The following is a 16,921-nucleotide window of genomic DNA, read 5'->3' as shown; positions in this document are numbered from 1 at the left end:
GAGCTAGAACATACAATCCTAACATTTGTATGGAACTAAAAAGGCCCTGAATAGCCAAAGCAATGTTTAAAAAGAAAACCAAAGTTGGAGGCGTTACAATCCCAAACTTCAAGATGTATCACAAAGCTGTAATCATCAAGACAGTATGGTACTGGCACAAAAACAGACACACAGACCTGTGTGTTCTCTAGAACAGAATAGAGACACACAGACCTGTTCTGTTCTCTAGAACAGAATAGAGAACCCAGAAATGGACCCACAAATGTATGGCCAACTAATTTTTGACAAAGCAGGAAAGAATATCCAATGGAAAGAAAACAGGCTCTCCAGCACATGGTGTTGGGAAAACCGGACAGTGACATGCAAAAGAATGAAACTGGACCACTTTCTCACACCATGCATAAAAATAAACTCAAAATGGTTAAAAGATCTAAACGTGACCCAGAAAGCCATCAAAATCCTAGAGGAGAAAACAGGCAACAACCTCTTTGACCTTAGCCACAGCAACTTTTTACTTGACATGTCTCAGGAGGCAAGGGAAACAAAAGCAGAAATGTATTATTGGGACCTCATCAAGATAAAAAGCTTCTGCAGGGCAAAGGAAACAATCAGCAAAACTAAAAGGCCAGCAATGGAATGGGAGAAGATATCTGCAAAAGACATTTCAGATAAAGGGTTACTTTCCAAAATCTATAAAGAACTTATCACACTCAATACCTAAAAGCAAATAATCCAGTGAAGAAATGGGGAGAAGAGATGAACAGATACCTTTCCAAAGAAGACATCCAGATGGCTAACAGACACATGAAAAGATGCTCAATATCAGTCATCACCAGGGAAATACAAATCAAAACCACAATGAGATACCATGTTACACCTGTCAGAATGTCAGACTGTCTGACAGAATGTCAGAATGTTTAGCCTGTCAGAATGGCTAAAATTAACAACTCAGGCAACAATAGATTTTGGCAAGGATACGGAGAAAAGGGGAACCCTTTTGCACTGCTGGTGAGAATGCAAACTGGTACAGCCATCAGTGTGGAGGCCCTTCAAAAAATTAAAAATAGAACTACCCTGAGGACTGATGGGTGTTGGGGGGAAGAGGAGAGATGGGCATGGAGGAGGACACTTGTGGGGATGAGCACTGGGTGTTATATGTAAACCAACTTGACAATAAACTATTTGTAAGAAAAAAAAGAGAGAGAGAGAGAGATCAACATAAAAAAAAAAAAAGAACTACCCTACGACTCAGCAATTGCATTACTAGGTAATTATCCAAAGGATACAGGAGCACTGTTTTGAAGGGGCACATGCATGCCAGTATTTATAGCAGCACTATCGACAATAGCCAGAGTATGGAAAGAGCCCAAATGTTCACTGAATGACGAATAAAGAAGATGTAATGTATGTATATATACACACATATAATATACATTATATATATACACACACCTATAATGGAACATTATATACATATATAATGGAATATTACTCGGCAAGCAAAAAGAATGACATCTGGCCATTTGCAACAACATGGATAGAACTAGAGTGTATTATGCTAAGTGAAGTAAGTCAGTCAAAGAAAGACAAATACCATATGACTTCACTCATATGTGGAATTTAATATACAAAAGAGATGAACATAAGGGAAGGGAAGCAAAAAACATAAAAACCAGGAGGGAGAAAAACCATAAGATACTTAAATACAGAGAACAAACTAAGGGTGCTGGAGGATTGTGGGTGGGGCGATGTGCTAAATGGGCAAGAGGCATTGAGGACCCGTGCTGGGTTGAGCATTGGGTATTACATGTAAGTGATGTATCACTAAATTCTACTCCTGAAATCATTACACTATATGTTTACTAATTTGCATGTAAATTAAAATAAGAAAAAAAGAAAAACAAAACAAATATTTTAAAACATGCACTTAAAAACAAAAATTCACTTACATACAATCTTGCCAACCAATACCTCAAACAAAGTATGATTAATCACCAGGGATTTGTGGGTCATTTGACCCCTGAAAAGGGCTCTGAAAATCAAGCCCCAACCTTGATTTCGGCTTGGGTCATAATCCTAGCATCGTGGGATTGAGCCCTATATAGGGCTACGTGCTAAACATGGAGCCTGCTCAAGATTCTTTCTCTCTCCCTCTCCCCTTCTCCCCCGTTTTCTCTCTTTTAAAAAGTTCCTAGTGGGACTCCAGAAAATAAAATTAAGGATCCTTAAGTAACATGCTATTTAAATAATCACTTCATATTCAATTTTGTCATCTTGCAAAAGTTTTCACTATTTCTGTGGCTTAATTTTGAAAGGAGAAAGATTTAGATGAGAAATGATGGGAAAATAAATGAATTTATCTTCAATAAGAAAGTTTCTTTAGGAAAAGAGGAAACTTAGAAAACTGTTGTACTGTTTCTAAGGAAATATCAATATTAAACTAATTTCTCAAGTTCTAATAGATTCCAATCAACAACAATGTTCCAAATATAAATGGTGTATAAGGTCAGAAGGGGTGATGGTTATTAGGGGAATTCAAGTATTTTCATATCTGAAAATATGAACCATCTCAAGCTACCTTTTATTGTTAAGATTATGGATACTAATGCTAATTACAATGTTAAAAGCTGCCTTGATGATCATTTGGTTCCTTTGTATCATAAATCTTTAACTCATTATTTTTTCAAACAACAGATTTGTAATACAATATCATATCACTATTTCATTAAAGAAAATATTTGCAATATTTTTTGTAATGCATCAGCAAGCCAACAAAAGGAGCAGCAGTAAAAATGAAGGGAATTAAATAAATCAGTCATTAGTATAAAGTGAGAAAAGATTACATGGAAAAAGGTATTTATACCTTTTGGATGGATACTAGCTAACTATATTTAAATAGTAGAAATATAAATTTTTTTCTGGCATTGGAGGAAAATTACTCATCTATAGTTAAAAATGGCTGCTTTCATTGCCACTAATATTCATTCAGAATTCTTATGCAATCACTTGTGAAGTAAAGAGTATGGCAAAGTATTTATCTATCACGTACCTACATTAATATTCTCAAGTATACAACTTTGGCCTGATCCAGAATTGTGTTTCAACTCAGTACAGGTGTCACAGTTTTTGAACAGACCAATATTATATTTGGCTTTGATTAAAATTACAAGTAAAATGCTTTCGTTTCAATATTAAATATTCTGAATGCTTCTGCAACATCAGTTTCAAACTCCCCTTTATAGAAAAATGCTCATTAATCATAACCCCACATCACTGCAAAAGCCATTCTAACACTTAATGGCTAGGTGTTATTTTTAAGTAATGTGACACATGATTACGTTATTTTAAGTCATTATAAAGTGGGGTTGAGACACAAACCAAGGCCTCACCTCTGACCATTTAACATTGTTCAATTATCTCTGGCATCTCAGTAGATTCAGCATCCTTCCTGTCCCTGTTAGATAGCCCCCACTGTACAAAGGAAAAGGGGTTCTTCTGCCTATTACCACTGCCTTCTTAGACTGGCCATGTGTACCTTTACTCTAGCCAAATCGGTAATTTGAGTTTTACTTGTGGGCAATCTCCTGTTTCTATGCCTGCACTGGACCAGGTTACAGCTGTGGGCTTTTCAGCAAAATCCTATGGGAGCATTTAGCACTCTATTTAAAGATCATTGCAAATTTCCCATAAAATTAAGGTTCTGGAAAAATTTAATTAAATTTAAGATAATCTTGGGTCTGCTGTGCCCATAAAGCACAATATTTAAGTTGCAAAAAGTAGGTTAGATTTCTTGATAAATAAGATTGGGCTTCTAATCAGAGGTCATGTGAAAAGTCCCAAATGTCAATGCTGATGGCTTTTTCACTTACGTACCTGTATATATGTCAGTATTTGTAAAAGTGGTATGGCCTAAATATATTTGTCTTATTTTAATAACACATTAATGCTTGCTTTCATAGGGACATATTCAGTTTTCTGCTACCTGAATCATGATATCACCAGGCTATAGTTATTCTAAAATGCTACTGACAGGAATTCTTTTCTGCCAAGTTATAGAATTTCATTCTCTAAACTGGAATTAGGATATCTTGGATACCAACTTGTTACTTATAATAGAGTTAGCTATTAAAGTTTAATCTGTAAATGAAAGTTTAAATGAGAAATATCAAAAAATACCAGGATATTACTATATGACTCCAGTATACTAAAGTATGCCAGAGTATAAGGTCTAAAAAATAAAAGTGAATAAAAGTGAAAAGTGAATTCTCTAGGCAGAATAAGTTTTAAAAGGTATCATTTTTTAGGAAGTGACAGAGGAAAAACCCTGATGCAGAATTCAGAGCAAGTAAATAAGCTATGACACTATCACATGATACTCTAGCTTTCTTTTAGATTAAAGTAGAAAATTTACAAAGATATTGTAAGTTTTACTTTCTGAATTAACAAAAGCTGTTTAAAAATTTTCAGTTTCTAAAGATCAAATAACATATTAAAGGTATCCCAAGTATTTCTTTGACTAAAATGGAAATTATCATGCAACAAAGCAGGCCAGAAGTCAATATCACATTCTCAATCACATGTACGCCTTTATTTACTTATGTATTTTTAAGTTTTTTTTTATTTAAGTATTCTCTATACCTGCATGGGGCTCAAACGCACAACCCTGGAGTTGCACACTCTTCTGACTGAGGCAGCCAGGCGGCCCCCCACGCATGCCTTTAAAGAAAGGAAATGAAAAGACAACTTCCTGAGTAGTCCCAGCCCAAGGCAAATAAGCAGGACTTATCATGGTAGGAGTGGCCTGTGCCTTCTTCCAGCCTCAACCACACTCAGTTCCCCCTAGACAGGGCCACAGTAGGCCAAAGATCTCCATCCAACTGGTTTCTAGAGCAGGGTTCTTCAAGCTTTTTCAAAGTTTGTGGGAGGGGGGGAAACAAATTTCTCATTGAAGATTCACAGTAAGTCCTTCAAAGGTCACTATCCCTAGCATCAAAACACCCATATTCTTTATTGAAAACCTTCAGAAAAAGTGACAGGAAATGTAATAGTTCCTTCTCATAATACCTTAAATTTTGGCAATTACTCATCTATATGCTTATGAATCACATTTCAAAAGGTACATATGGGGCGCCTGGGTGGCTCAGTTGGTTAAGCGTCTGACTTCAGCTCAGGTCATGATCTTGCGGTTCGTGGGTTCGAGCCCCGCGTTGGGCTCTGTGCTGACAGCTCAGAGCCTGGAGCCTGTTTTGGATTCTGTGTCTCCCTCTCTCTTTGACCCTCCCCTGATCATGCTGTCTCTTTCTTTCTCTCTCAGAAATAAATAAAACAGTTTAAACAAAAAAGGTACATATAAAAATATACAACTTTTCCAAAACCCAGAAAGGAAATTCATTAGGTTTCCAAACACCTGGGAATGACAGAATGATAAAAAGATAGTTCTCTGAACTCACTGTCAAATCAAGAAAGTAAATGTGTTCTGTATTCTTAAACTAAATTTTTGCCTTATTAGATACAGAAAGAATTAACCAAGCTAAAGGGATCTCGTGGAAAGTATCTGTCTATAAATGTTCAACAGGCCAGTTCTATTTAAGCCTAGAGGAATTATATCTCTGAGCTGCAAAATTCCAAACAGATTTTCAAAAGAATGGCACGCAAGAATAGTGAGAGAATCCCAGCATACATGTCAGTCAAGGATAAAGTAAGTATACAAGGAAAAGTTTCCAGAGCTCAGAGGAGTGTTTACATTCTCAGGCAATTATTGATTGCTCAATGAACAAATAAAAGGAAGAAGGAACAGGCCTATCACTAAAAAGCTCAGAGATAAAATGACTAAGGTAGAGAATCCAATCAAGACTACAGGAACGTTCAAATTAAATCTTTCCTAAAAAATATCTAATGAATCAACATTCAAAAGGGAACCTGTAAAGTTTGTGTCTCTAATTTCCAGAAGGATAAATGGATTAAGCTGGCTCTACCAAGATAGCAGTTGCAGATCAAATCCCAAACTGTTTGAGAAAGCTTATATGTTGACCAAATGACCTTTTAAAAATCTTTAAAAGCAAAGATTTCCAATGAGCTAGGGTTTTCCCTAATGGTTAAAGCAATCAGTTTACATATATACACAGTTCCTGTAGCAGCAATAAGTACAATTAATTACATGGTTATAATCATGTTTACTCACCCTCCCAATAATATCTGTGGCTGGCTGGATTCATTTGTAATACCAAATACATCAGGAATTAAATCACCATTAAAGCTGAAAAAAAAAACCATTAAAAACATAAAGCTGATATTTCATAAAATTCTCATGTTCTAGCTTTAAAAGGATAATAACCTTTGGGGGGATGTGGTAGACATCACAATGCTCACCAGTTTCTGCTATAGTCAATAAAATGTCAGGAAAAGTGTCAGATATGTGTCATTTCCAGGCCAAAGCGTTTATTATCTATTACTGGACCTCTAGCCCTCTTTAAGCTGGTAGTAGCAATGAGAAGAACATGTGTTTCAGATGGTCCAGCTCCACAGATGATGGAAGCCTCTGATATACCTTGAGTGATGGTACAGAGCAAAGCCTACCACTGACCCACAGTGGAAAGACACATGGTGTAAGAAATAAACTTTTGTTGTGAAATTTTAGGGTTGTCTGTAGTTTCTGCATAACCTAGCCTATTTCTGAGTGGTAAGAAAACAGTACTTGTTTCAGAATCATGACCCACCCTGTTTAGTTACATGGACTGAGGGGAAATAACCCACAAAAGTAATTTCCAGCTGATATAAAAATTCATACTGGCCATTGAATATTGCAACAACAATGAAAATATACACAACTATAAATGAAATTAAGCTGAGGGCCTTTACAATAATTAATCCATGGATTTATAGTTCAGACTTCTAATGGCCACTGGCCATAAAATATGACTATTATTTTAATAACTATATGAAGGGCAGCAATGGAAACAAGAATGTAGCTGTACATTGTTTTAGCTCCCAAAATGATCTCTGTACCATTATCAAAAATCCTGACAGGAATTTGGATTACATTTATCCCGGTACATGAGTCTACTTTGAGGAATAAATAACACTAAGGAAGAGTTTTTAAAAAAGGGTAAGTTGGGGCATCTGGGTGGCTCAGTTGGTTGAATGTCCAACTGTGGCTCAGGTCATGGTCTTGTGGTCCCTGAGTTTGAGCCTTGTGTCAGGCTCCATGCTGACAGCTCAGAGCCTGGAGCCTGCTTCAGATTCTGTGTCTCCCTCTCTCTGCATCTCCCCACTCATGCTCTGTCTCTCTCACTTTCTCTCTCAAAGATAAATAAACATTAAATTTTTTTAAAATAAATTTAAAAAGGGTAAGTTTTTCCTTAGTAGAGACATCTGTCTAAATTTCTGGAAAAAAATCCCATACCATTCATATCTGTCAATCAAGCACTAATAGTTTACCCTGAAATAGTTACCTTAATTCTTTGAGTAATGACATTGCTAGAATCAATAGAGATCTATAATGAACATATTCAAAGCTACTGAAAAAAAATAAAAACACAAATTTCTTCCTCTTTCCAAAATACTGAATTTCATTTTTCTCTTTCCTCCATCATGACAAATAAATATCATTTAATCTATCTATCACCTTCAAAGGGAGAATGAATTTAGTTTCAATGGGACTTAGCAAAATAGTCTCTTATGTGAGAAATTTCATGTTTTTAAGTTTAAAACCATTCAAAGAGTAGCAAGCACATACTTACTCCATAATTAGTGGTTCATCTTGAAAAGTCCTATTGAGTACAGTCATATTGTTAGGATCTGTATAGAAATAAAATTTATATATAAGTCAGGCAGTTTCTATTATTTAAAAAATATTTTTTTAAATGTTATTTATTTTTGAGACAGAGAGAGAGACAGAGCATGAGCAAAGGAGAGGCAAAGAGGGAGGAGGACAATGAATCCAAAGCAGGCTGCAGGCTGCAGGCTGCAGGCTCCGAGTTGTCAGCACAGAACCCAATGTATGGCTCGAACCCACGAGCTGTGGATCATGACCTGAGCTGAAGTTGGATGCTTAACTGTCTGAGCCACTCAGAACCACTATTATTTTTGATATCTACACTTGGGGTAAAATGTCTATATTATTTTCAACATTCATCTCTAAGTAATTCCAACTAGTACCATTAACAAGACACTATAAATCTAACTCAAACGAACATCCAAGTAGGTAAAGACAAAATTCTGGAGTTCATTTTTTTTTTTTAAGTTTATTTATTTTGAGAGAGAGAGTGAATGTGTGGAGCAGGTACAAAGAGAGAATCACAAGCAGGCACTGCGATGTCAGCATGCTGAGTCACCCAGGCATCATTGGGGTTCATTCTATAGTTAAGACCATTGTTAAAATAACTTTTTTTTAGAGGCTTCAATCTAAAAATCTCTTAGGTGAATCTTCTTTAAATACAATTTAGCACTAACGCAGTTGGCAATATGTACAAAACTACTTGACTCTAAAATGTCCATGCTTACGTAAACAAAGTGCTTTTCACATGGTACTATTTCTTCAGCTACTTACAGCCTGAATGAATTTGAAGTACTGAAACTACTGCTTTAGTTTAAATGTTAGAGAAAACACAACTGCATCCCTTCCACCCCACTTTGAAAACTGGCTCCACGAACAAAGTCATCTATTTAGTTAAAATTAATTGGCTTTTCAGATAAGTTTTTGAAGGATTAGGGGTAGATATGGTAGACTGACTCTGAAGCTCCACTCCAACCTTTTTGTGCTTTTCTGTACTGGGGGACAGGGGGGATTAGAAACCAAAATAGCATTCCTCACATATCTTTGCATCTGAGATTCTGATTAAGATATAAGCCTTGACAATCAGATATACTCTGAGTTTTGGAAGCCAGGAGGTAAGTGAAGGCTGTGCTTCTGCCATTTACACCTCAGTGTCTGATCACTAAATTTGTGAGTAGCAAGAGGCAGGGTACAGGGCAGCCATTTGGCTGGTGAGGGTCACAGCAGACAGTGTCATTCTAGTAGCTACTGTGTAATTGGCCATGTTCTGATAGTAAAAAGCCTTCCTTGAAAGGCTTTGGGGATTGTTCCTGAAAAGTCAACCTAGAAGCTGTTTTTTAGCCATCCCAATGATTCCACAGACCATAAAAACCCTTTAATAATTGTCTCTATTCTTTAAGCTAGCAAGAGCAGAGTTTGTTCAACCCCATACTAGTCCTGGGTTGAGAAAGAAAAATTTAAAAATTGACTTTTAAAAAAGTTTTACAATTACTGACTTTTTTTTAAGTTTATATGTTTATTTTTGAGAGAGAGAGAGAGAAAGGGAGGTAGTGGGTGAGGGGCAAAAACAAAGGAAGACAGAGGATCAGAAGCAGGCCCGTGCTGACAGTAGTGAGCCGAATGTGGGGCCTGAACTCACAACTGAGAGATCATGACCTGAGCTGAGGTCGGACGTTCAATCAACTGAGCCACCCAGGTGCCCCTACAATTACTGATTCTTAAGAACTGCATTACTAAACTGATTTCAGAACAATATTATTGTTAAATTTACCTAAGAACAGCAGGCATATTCTTCCTTTAATACCCAGAGACACATATTAAGAACTCTTAAAACAAATTCACCTAATGTTTGATTTTGTCCCCAGAAGATAACAGCTCCCAATTCACTGCTGGCATGATTTTTGGGAAGATATGTTAGCAGGACATCCATTTGTGAATCTCCATCATAATCCCCTGGGACTACACTTGTTATCAATGCACTGTGATTCCTAAAAGAAACACACATTTTAAAGTATCAAGTCAATCTATAATAGAAAAGCATAAGATCTCTATTTTTGTATTGTACTACACTCAAATATTTTCAATGCAAAATTTCAAATTTCACAATTTCATTCTCTTCTTTACTATCTTATTACCCTTTATGTATGTAAGCCTCCTTGGTCTACAAAAGGACTCAGGATGAAGGTAGAGCTATCTTAAATAACAAGACAAATCTAATTTCAAAAGAAAGCACAGTTAAAAAAAAAAAGCAAGTAAGCACAGTTTTACATTCATGCACTATTTACTATAGTCCTTTTACTTAATTTTTTGGTCAAGGACACCAGTGCATTTGGCTGGTTTATAAGAAATGGAGGGTTCATAATCAATTGATAAAGCACTGTTGATTTATCAGTTAAAAGGTATTATTCGTAAAATATTTAATTTTGGATTTTAATGCAGATTTGAAATTTACAGTAAAAATTAAATAATCATTTTATTTCTGAAAGATATTCAGTATTCACAATGGAAAATAAGTTCTTTTTACTAAACCTGGCAATATATTATCAAAACACATATATCTAATATTATGTTATTAATAATAAAATAATTCTGAAATTATTTACATTAACCTTGAAAACTTAAAACATGTCTTGTCATAATGCAGCTTGAATGGCCCAACCAAAAAAAAAAACAGGCCTTGTGTTCAATTTATATTTAATTCCATTTAGAGCAAATAGCAAGACAGCAAGTTTTCAAATACATAATTACTTTGTAAATAGCATCAAGATTCTAAAAATATATATAACAGGTTTTATTTAAGATGAAAATGAGAAAAATACTGAAAACGTTAAGTAGGGTGGAGAAAAACAATATTATAGATTTATCATGGTGCATCTACCTACTTTGTCCCACACATTACATCAATGCTTAATAGCTTTTAACTGATAAGTCTCCAAGCCTGAAATAGGTATTGTCATTCTCACTGAACGACTAGGAAACTGAGGTTTGGAGCAATTAAGTAGCTAAAAGCTAATAGTGAACTAGCTAGTAGCTAGTTAAATTCAAATTGTGTCAGTCCCTAAAAATGATTTTCATTGCAATAAAATCACTTTGGTAATGCCAATTTCCTCAAATAACTCTAATAATACTTTAACTTTTCCATGAAAAATACCCGTTTTTAAAAATGACGATATAACAACCATACATGCTACTATATTAGATATAGTAGCAAACTATATCAAATTGTGGAGGCTTAAAGGCTTAAGAAGGAAAGTGTTTTTCCCAGAACACCTGAAAGGCTCAGAATTTGCAGTCATCAGAAATTGTGAAAGGCAAGAGTGATGCAGAAGGCTGAAAACAGGTTTAACTGAAAGTCTGTATTGTGAGTGATGGTCCCTTCTCCATCTTTTTCAGCAAGACAAGGACCAAACAGTTTATTAACCAGGTATTACAGAGTTAAATTACAGCAGAGGGTAAGGTTTTAGCCTTAAGCTAAAAACAGGGGGTTAATGGAAAGTCTACAGAAGGAACAGTTTGATCCTTCCCCTCTCTCTACCCTATTCCTGGGCTGCTAGTCAGCCAGAAACATAACCACAGTGCAAGAGACAGGAGACATGTTTCACCATGCAAAGATTTCCCAATTAGCTCTTTACTGCCTTACTCTTAAATATGATACCCCTGTTTTTTGAAGAAAACTATGAATATTAAAGAGGGGCAAAACAAATAGCAATAAAGAATCTGAACAAAACAGAGATGAGATGAATAAAGAAACTTCAAAATTACCCTTGAAGATGTAAGAGAAGAAAATATGTCCATAAAACAAACAGGAACAGTGTGTTTAGAAAAGGATAATGAGGTAACAAAGAAAACTTCTTGGAGATAAAAAATATGACAACTGACATAAAAAATTCAATAGAAGGCTTAAAATAAAATTTAGAAAACTTCCTGGAAAGGGAAACAAAATGAAATAACAAAAACACAGATAAAATAAAGGAATAAAAGGTGGACTCAGCAGTCCAATAACAAATTGATTAGAATGCCTGAGAGAGAGAATAAAAAAATTACTAAAGAAATAAGAACATTTCAAAAAGCCGTCAAGGTTAGCAGCTTCAAGTCTGAAGGGGTCCACTTATTACCCAGGGTAAAAAGAAAAAATAATCTATATCAAGATACAACATCATGAAATACCAAAACAAAAGGGATAGAGAGACCCTAAAAGCTTCCAAAATTAAAAGTAAAACAAGTCACATTAGAAGGATTAGAAAAAAGAAAAGCACTGGATTTTAAAATAGCAACCCATGAAGCCAGAAGACTATAAACCAATGAAATTATTAAGAGTAAAAAAACTGGGGGACATTAAAGGACATACCATATATTCTATCTCAGGAATTTCCTGAAGAATACATTCCAGGGAAGTAAAGAAAGAAGGTAAGAATAAAATGGCACAGGATCCAAGAAAGAGGGATCCAACAAAGAAAAGCAAAGGGAAAGTCTCCAAATACTAATCTTGCAGAAGGCTTAAGAATGAACTCTGATTGGTAGAAGTATACAGGACTCAAAGGGGAAAATAAAAATGTACAATAGGTATTTAGCCAATATGAGGCAACATCTACCAAGAAATTAAGGATATGTACACAGAAAACTATGCAATTGAGTTTTCTTAAGTTTATTTATTTTGAGAGAGAGAAAGGAGTGTGACTGTGCACACAAGCAGGAGAGGGGCAGAGAGAAAGGGAGAAAGAGAAGTCCAAGCAGGCTCCTCCTGTCAGCATGGAGCCCAACTCAGGGCTCCATCCCAGGTACAGTGTGATCATCAGCTGAGCCAAAATCAAGAGTCAGAGGCTCAACCAACTGAGACACCCAGGCGCCCCTGCAATTGATTTTTTTTTTTTTTTAAAGCAACCATTTACTGCAGGAGGAAAAATGCTAAAGAAATGAAATACTGGGGGCTCCTGCGTGACTCAGTCAGTTGGGTGTCTGACTTCAGCTTAGGTCATGATCTTGTGGTCTATGAGTTCGAGCCCACTGGCCTCTGTACTGACAGCTCAGAGCCCGGAGCCTGCTTCTGTGTCTCCCTTGCTCTCTACACCTTCCCTGCCTGCTCTCTCTCTCTCAAAAATAAATAACATTAAAAAAAATTTTTTTAATGAAATACTGTATGCTTCTTGGTTCTAAAGTACACAGAATCTACATGGTCAAAATGTAAACAATGTTTACTGATTTAACTAAAAATATGATATAATGATAATTGAGATGGAGATAATTTAAAGATGGTAAACCCTCATCTATGCTAACAAAAATCCAAGAGATGAAGATAATTACTGAAGAAATTACAATTTAAAAGCTTATTTTAAAATATGGAAATAGGCACCAAAAAAAAAAAAATAGCTGAAGTTTTTAAAAGTGGTTGCATCTGAGAAAGGAATAGGGGAGTGGGGGAAGAAAAGAGTGAAGGAGAGTTATTTATACTTTGAAAAATATTCTTTTCATTTTTTGAGAGAGAGAAGTGGGGGGGCAGGGAACAAGAGAGAATCCCATGTAGGCTCATGCTGTCAGCACCGAGCCCAAAGTGGAGCTTGAACCCATGAACCTGAGCCAAAACCAAGAATCGAATGCTTAACTGACTGAGTCACCTAGAAGCCCCATATACTTTGAAAATATTCTAAATATATTTTTTAAAAAAACAAGTTTCTAAATTTTAACAGTATATAAAACAACACTGCATTTGTTAATCAAGAAAAATGAAATGAATTGGGATTTTTTTTTTAACTTAGTGAAATCCTAGTCCTTACGTAGTTCAAACATTTCTCTCCAAGAAAAATCATTCGTAAGCAGGTCATTTCTTGTATATAATATTTATCTTTCTGTTCCCACCCCATGCCAAGTATGCTGATATCTGGTACCTAGGAAAATTTTTCAAGAGGGATAAATTCCTATTTGTCCACTTAAAACTTTCCTTTCAATGTTCTAACTTAAGGCCATTTTTTTTTAAAACATAAGTCTCAGTTTAAACATTTGTAGATGAGCAGTTATTACCCCACAAAGAAACTTAAATATTTTTTTAAAAACCATTTCCTAAGTAATCTCTGATCTTTCTATACAACAATTCTCCTGCACATGATTAAACAAGTAAGTCAACTTAAAATACTGTTTTTTAAATCTCTCCTTTAAACAGTGACCTATAATGATTTCCCACTTCTTCTGGGATTGAGTTCAAACTCTTTCCAATATTTATGAAGGTTCCTAGTCTGCCCTAATCTCATATTCTTGGTCCATAACTCTCCAACATATACCCTACACTTCTGTTAGGTAAATCTTTCCACCTCCTCTTCACAACATGCTTACTGCCCTCTTGTTAACCCTGTGTCCCCACACTTGAAAGCCCTCGCCTAAATTTTTCTGAAGGTCGCTGAAATTTTGTAACTTTCTGATAGCTTCCACCTTAGTATCCACTAACTCATTTCTTTTCCCTTGAACCATCCAGCAATCAATCCTTGCTTCTTGATGTTTCAAAACTGTGCTGGCTCACTACTGAAGAAGGTCACTGAGTTTCAGACAATGCCAGTGATATAAAAGAACGAACGATTATTTGAACATTTAAAAAATTCTGCTTGGTTTAAGTTCCTTCAAAATAAACCTTAAAAAACTCATCACCCACCAGTCAATAAACAAAAAAAAATTAGAACACTTTTTCCACAGTGCAAATGAAGCCACCCCTTTCACCCTCAATACATAGTTGACCTGAGAAGCCTGTGCTCCCATGGGTACACTTGGGATGAAGGGCAACCCCCAACACATTCAAGAAGGGGTACTACATTGCTAGAGAATGAAGGGTATGTATGCAGGAACAGATGTGATCTACTCAAATTTATTTATTTATTTTTTAAATAAATGACTTTTAAACTTTGGTATATTCACTATTTTTCCTAACAAATTACTTGCTACTCATCCTGGGTAACAAGTGGTTTTGTGTCAACACAGTTAAGTAAAATTGATTTCAAAAACAATCCAACTAGCTTTTGCATATCAATCATTACAGTAATGATTGTTTTTATAGGAACAGATACATTTGTACTTACTTCAAGGATACTTTTACTTTGGGTTTAAAATAGGGTGCGTTCTGGTCTGCCAAAAAGACGATTAAATCATTCCCTAAAAGAAGCGAATATATGATATTAGAGAAGAGTTTCTAGGTAACACTTCCAATCAGTGGTTACAAAAAGCTTTCTGGGTGCTGTTCTTAACAAAAACACTTTTATTTTACTCTAGTTCCTCTGCCCTCTCCAGGTGAGTCCTACTTGTCTAATAGAATGGGGATACCTAATATATCACAAATTCAGTATTTAAAAAGTAGCAGAGAAATAGGAAGACTGAACAGTTGGTCAGAACAAACCGAAACCAATGGCTTTTGCCAGGAATCAGGTCAGTTGACTCAAAAAAAAATCATGTACTGAACAAGCCTTTTAACTATAGCACGTGTTAAACCTTGTTTTTCCAATAACATGACCCCTTATAAGCTGTTTAGTTTATCAGGCAGATGCATCGCACCAAGGACACAGGATCTCCTACTATAGGTATCTGACTAGTAACAAGGACATGATTACATACTTAAGAAGAAAAAGATGAATCCTCCAAGACCTTCCTCTTGTGGGTCCTATGGAACTATTCCCCAGGTTGGTGTGCATCCTTGGAACTCACTGGATGCATTCAGGAGAAATCATTGGAACAGACTTTTGAAATTCTTTAATTAAACCCAAGCCATTTTTAAAGTTAAGAGGAGAGTCTCTGTATCCAGTTTGAATGGAGTAGCTAGGAGTTTGGCAGTGTGCACCTTTCTTGTAACAGATACGTAGTCATACAAAGAAAGGAAAAATATATAGGGTTCACAGGGGGCTCTGGTATCCTGGCAAGAGCCCAAGAAACCTAGGCCAATATCCTGCTAGTTAAGTTCTATATAAACCTGCTTCGCCTCCTTCCTTCATGCCCTTTACCTACCCAGTTTTGTAGATACTCAAAAGAATGCTAAGACCCTCTAATACCCATTCTCAGCATCAAGATTTACAGTAAGGTTTGTTTAGTGATGTTTAGTTAAAGCAAAGAACTCCTAAGAACCTCGAGTTGACGAGGGCAGAGATTTGGAAGCCAAGGTGGGTGACCAAAGCGAGGAAAAGATCAGGTGCATATAACAGACAGCTCATGAGGGAGAAGAATCTGCAGTTTGGGAATCTTTTCCCAAGGAGACACTGAGTTTATCAGTGATCCCTGCAAATTGCTTGTGTAAGCTGTGGAGTGTTTAGGGCGTTGGGCAGTGGGGAGTAGCTTCAAAGAAAGCTGGGACGCTGAAAAAGGGAGAGGGCAGGTGAATAATAAGGTAAACGAGGTAGGTAAAATCCCCTATGAGAAGACATTGTCAAGCTGCATCTTTTCCAGTTCATCAAAGGGGAAGGAGGATTGAAGAAGTAAAGCAGGAAGGAATGAAAGGATTTTGGGAGGGAACGCAGAGGCAAGCTACAAAGGCTCCTAGGAATCAGGAAGGACTTTGGAAGGCAGGTTATTTCATGGGGAGGTGGGGTATGTGGGTGAAGGCCTAAGGCTGCTCAGGAAAAAAAAAACTGGGGTGTTTCCAGGACTTAGGCCGGTAAATAAAACTGTGTGGAGTGGTCAGGCCAGGACAAGAAGCTGGAAAAGATGGAGAGAATGGGCAAGCTGCAACGGATGCTGGAGAAGGGAGAGAAAGGATTGGGAGAGAAGGGCTGGGAAATGCAGGAGGACCGGCCATCCGGGCTAAGGGTGTGGGGTACACCGGGAGGGACACAGGGACAGCGGACAGAGGGAGGGCCGGGCAAGCACTGACTTTCCCGCAGCACGAAGAGGTCCGTCTGCTTGTCGGAGTTGAGGTCTCCGAAGGCCGCCAGGGTGCCCCAGGCCTCGGCCCCAAAGAGCTCGGCCGTGACGTTGTGCAGCGCCCGCGCCGGGACCGGCCCGACTGCCAGCAGTGCGNCGCTTGACGGCAGCCGGAAAGCACCGTGCTGCCGACCGAGAGAGAAAGAGCACAGCCTCGCCGCCCGTACGAGCCGCCACCGGCTCCCCTCTCAGTTTCCCTTAGAGGTACACCTCCGACGCTTGGGAAGCTGTGAAGCTGGGTAGAAAATCGCTCTTGCGCTCACT

The 16,921-nt window shown here is 37.0% G+C and overlaps 1 protein-coding gene across 1 annotated transcript in view; it reads right to left on the bottom strand.

The window, feature by feature from the left end:
* Positions 1–16,747, bottom strand: part of ITFG1 (integrin alpha FG-GAP repeat containing 1) — a 273,114-nt gene extending 256,367 nt beyond the window's left edge. The window contains exons 1-5 of the mRNA XM_077751420.1: positions 16,608–16,747; positions 14,833–14,905; positions 9,617–9,762; positions 7,740–7,797; positions 6,182–6,256 (exon numbers count right to left, since the gene is read on the bottom strand). Coding sequence (XP_077607546.1) covers positions 6,182–6,256; positions 7,740–7,797; positions 9,617–9,704 — 221 coding nt within the window. The 5' untranslated portion in view covers positions 9,705–9,762; positions 14,833–14,905; positions 16,608–16,747. The remainder of the gene's footprint in view (positions 1–6,181; positions 6,257–7,739; positions 7,798–9,616; positions 9,763–14,832; positions 14,906–16,607) is intronic.
* Between the last annotated feature and the right edge of the window lie 174 nt (positions 16,748–16,921).

This window comes from Crocuta crocuta, unplaced genomic scaffold, assembly GCF_008692635.1.
Source record: "Crocuta crocuta isolate KB4526 unplaced genomic scaffold, BGI_CrCroc_1.0 scaffold124, whole genome shotgun sequence".
NCBI classification, from domain to species: domain Eukaryota; kingdom Metazoa; phylum Chordata; class Mammalia; order Carnivora; family Hyaenidae; genus Crocuta; species Crocuta crocuta.
This window is presented reverse-complemented; position numbering and strand designations above follow the sequence as displayed.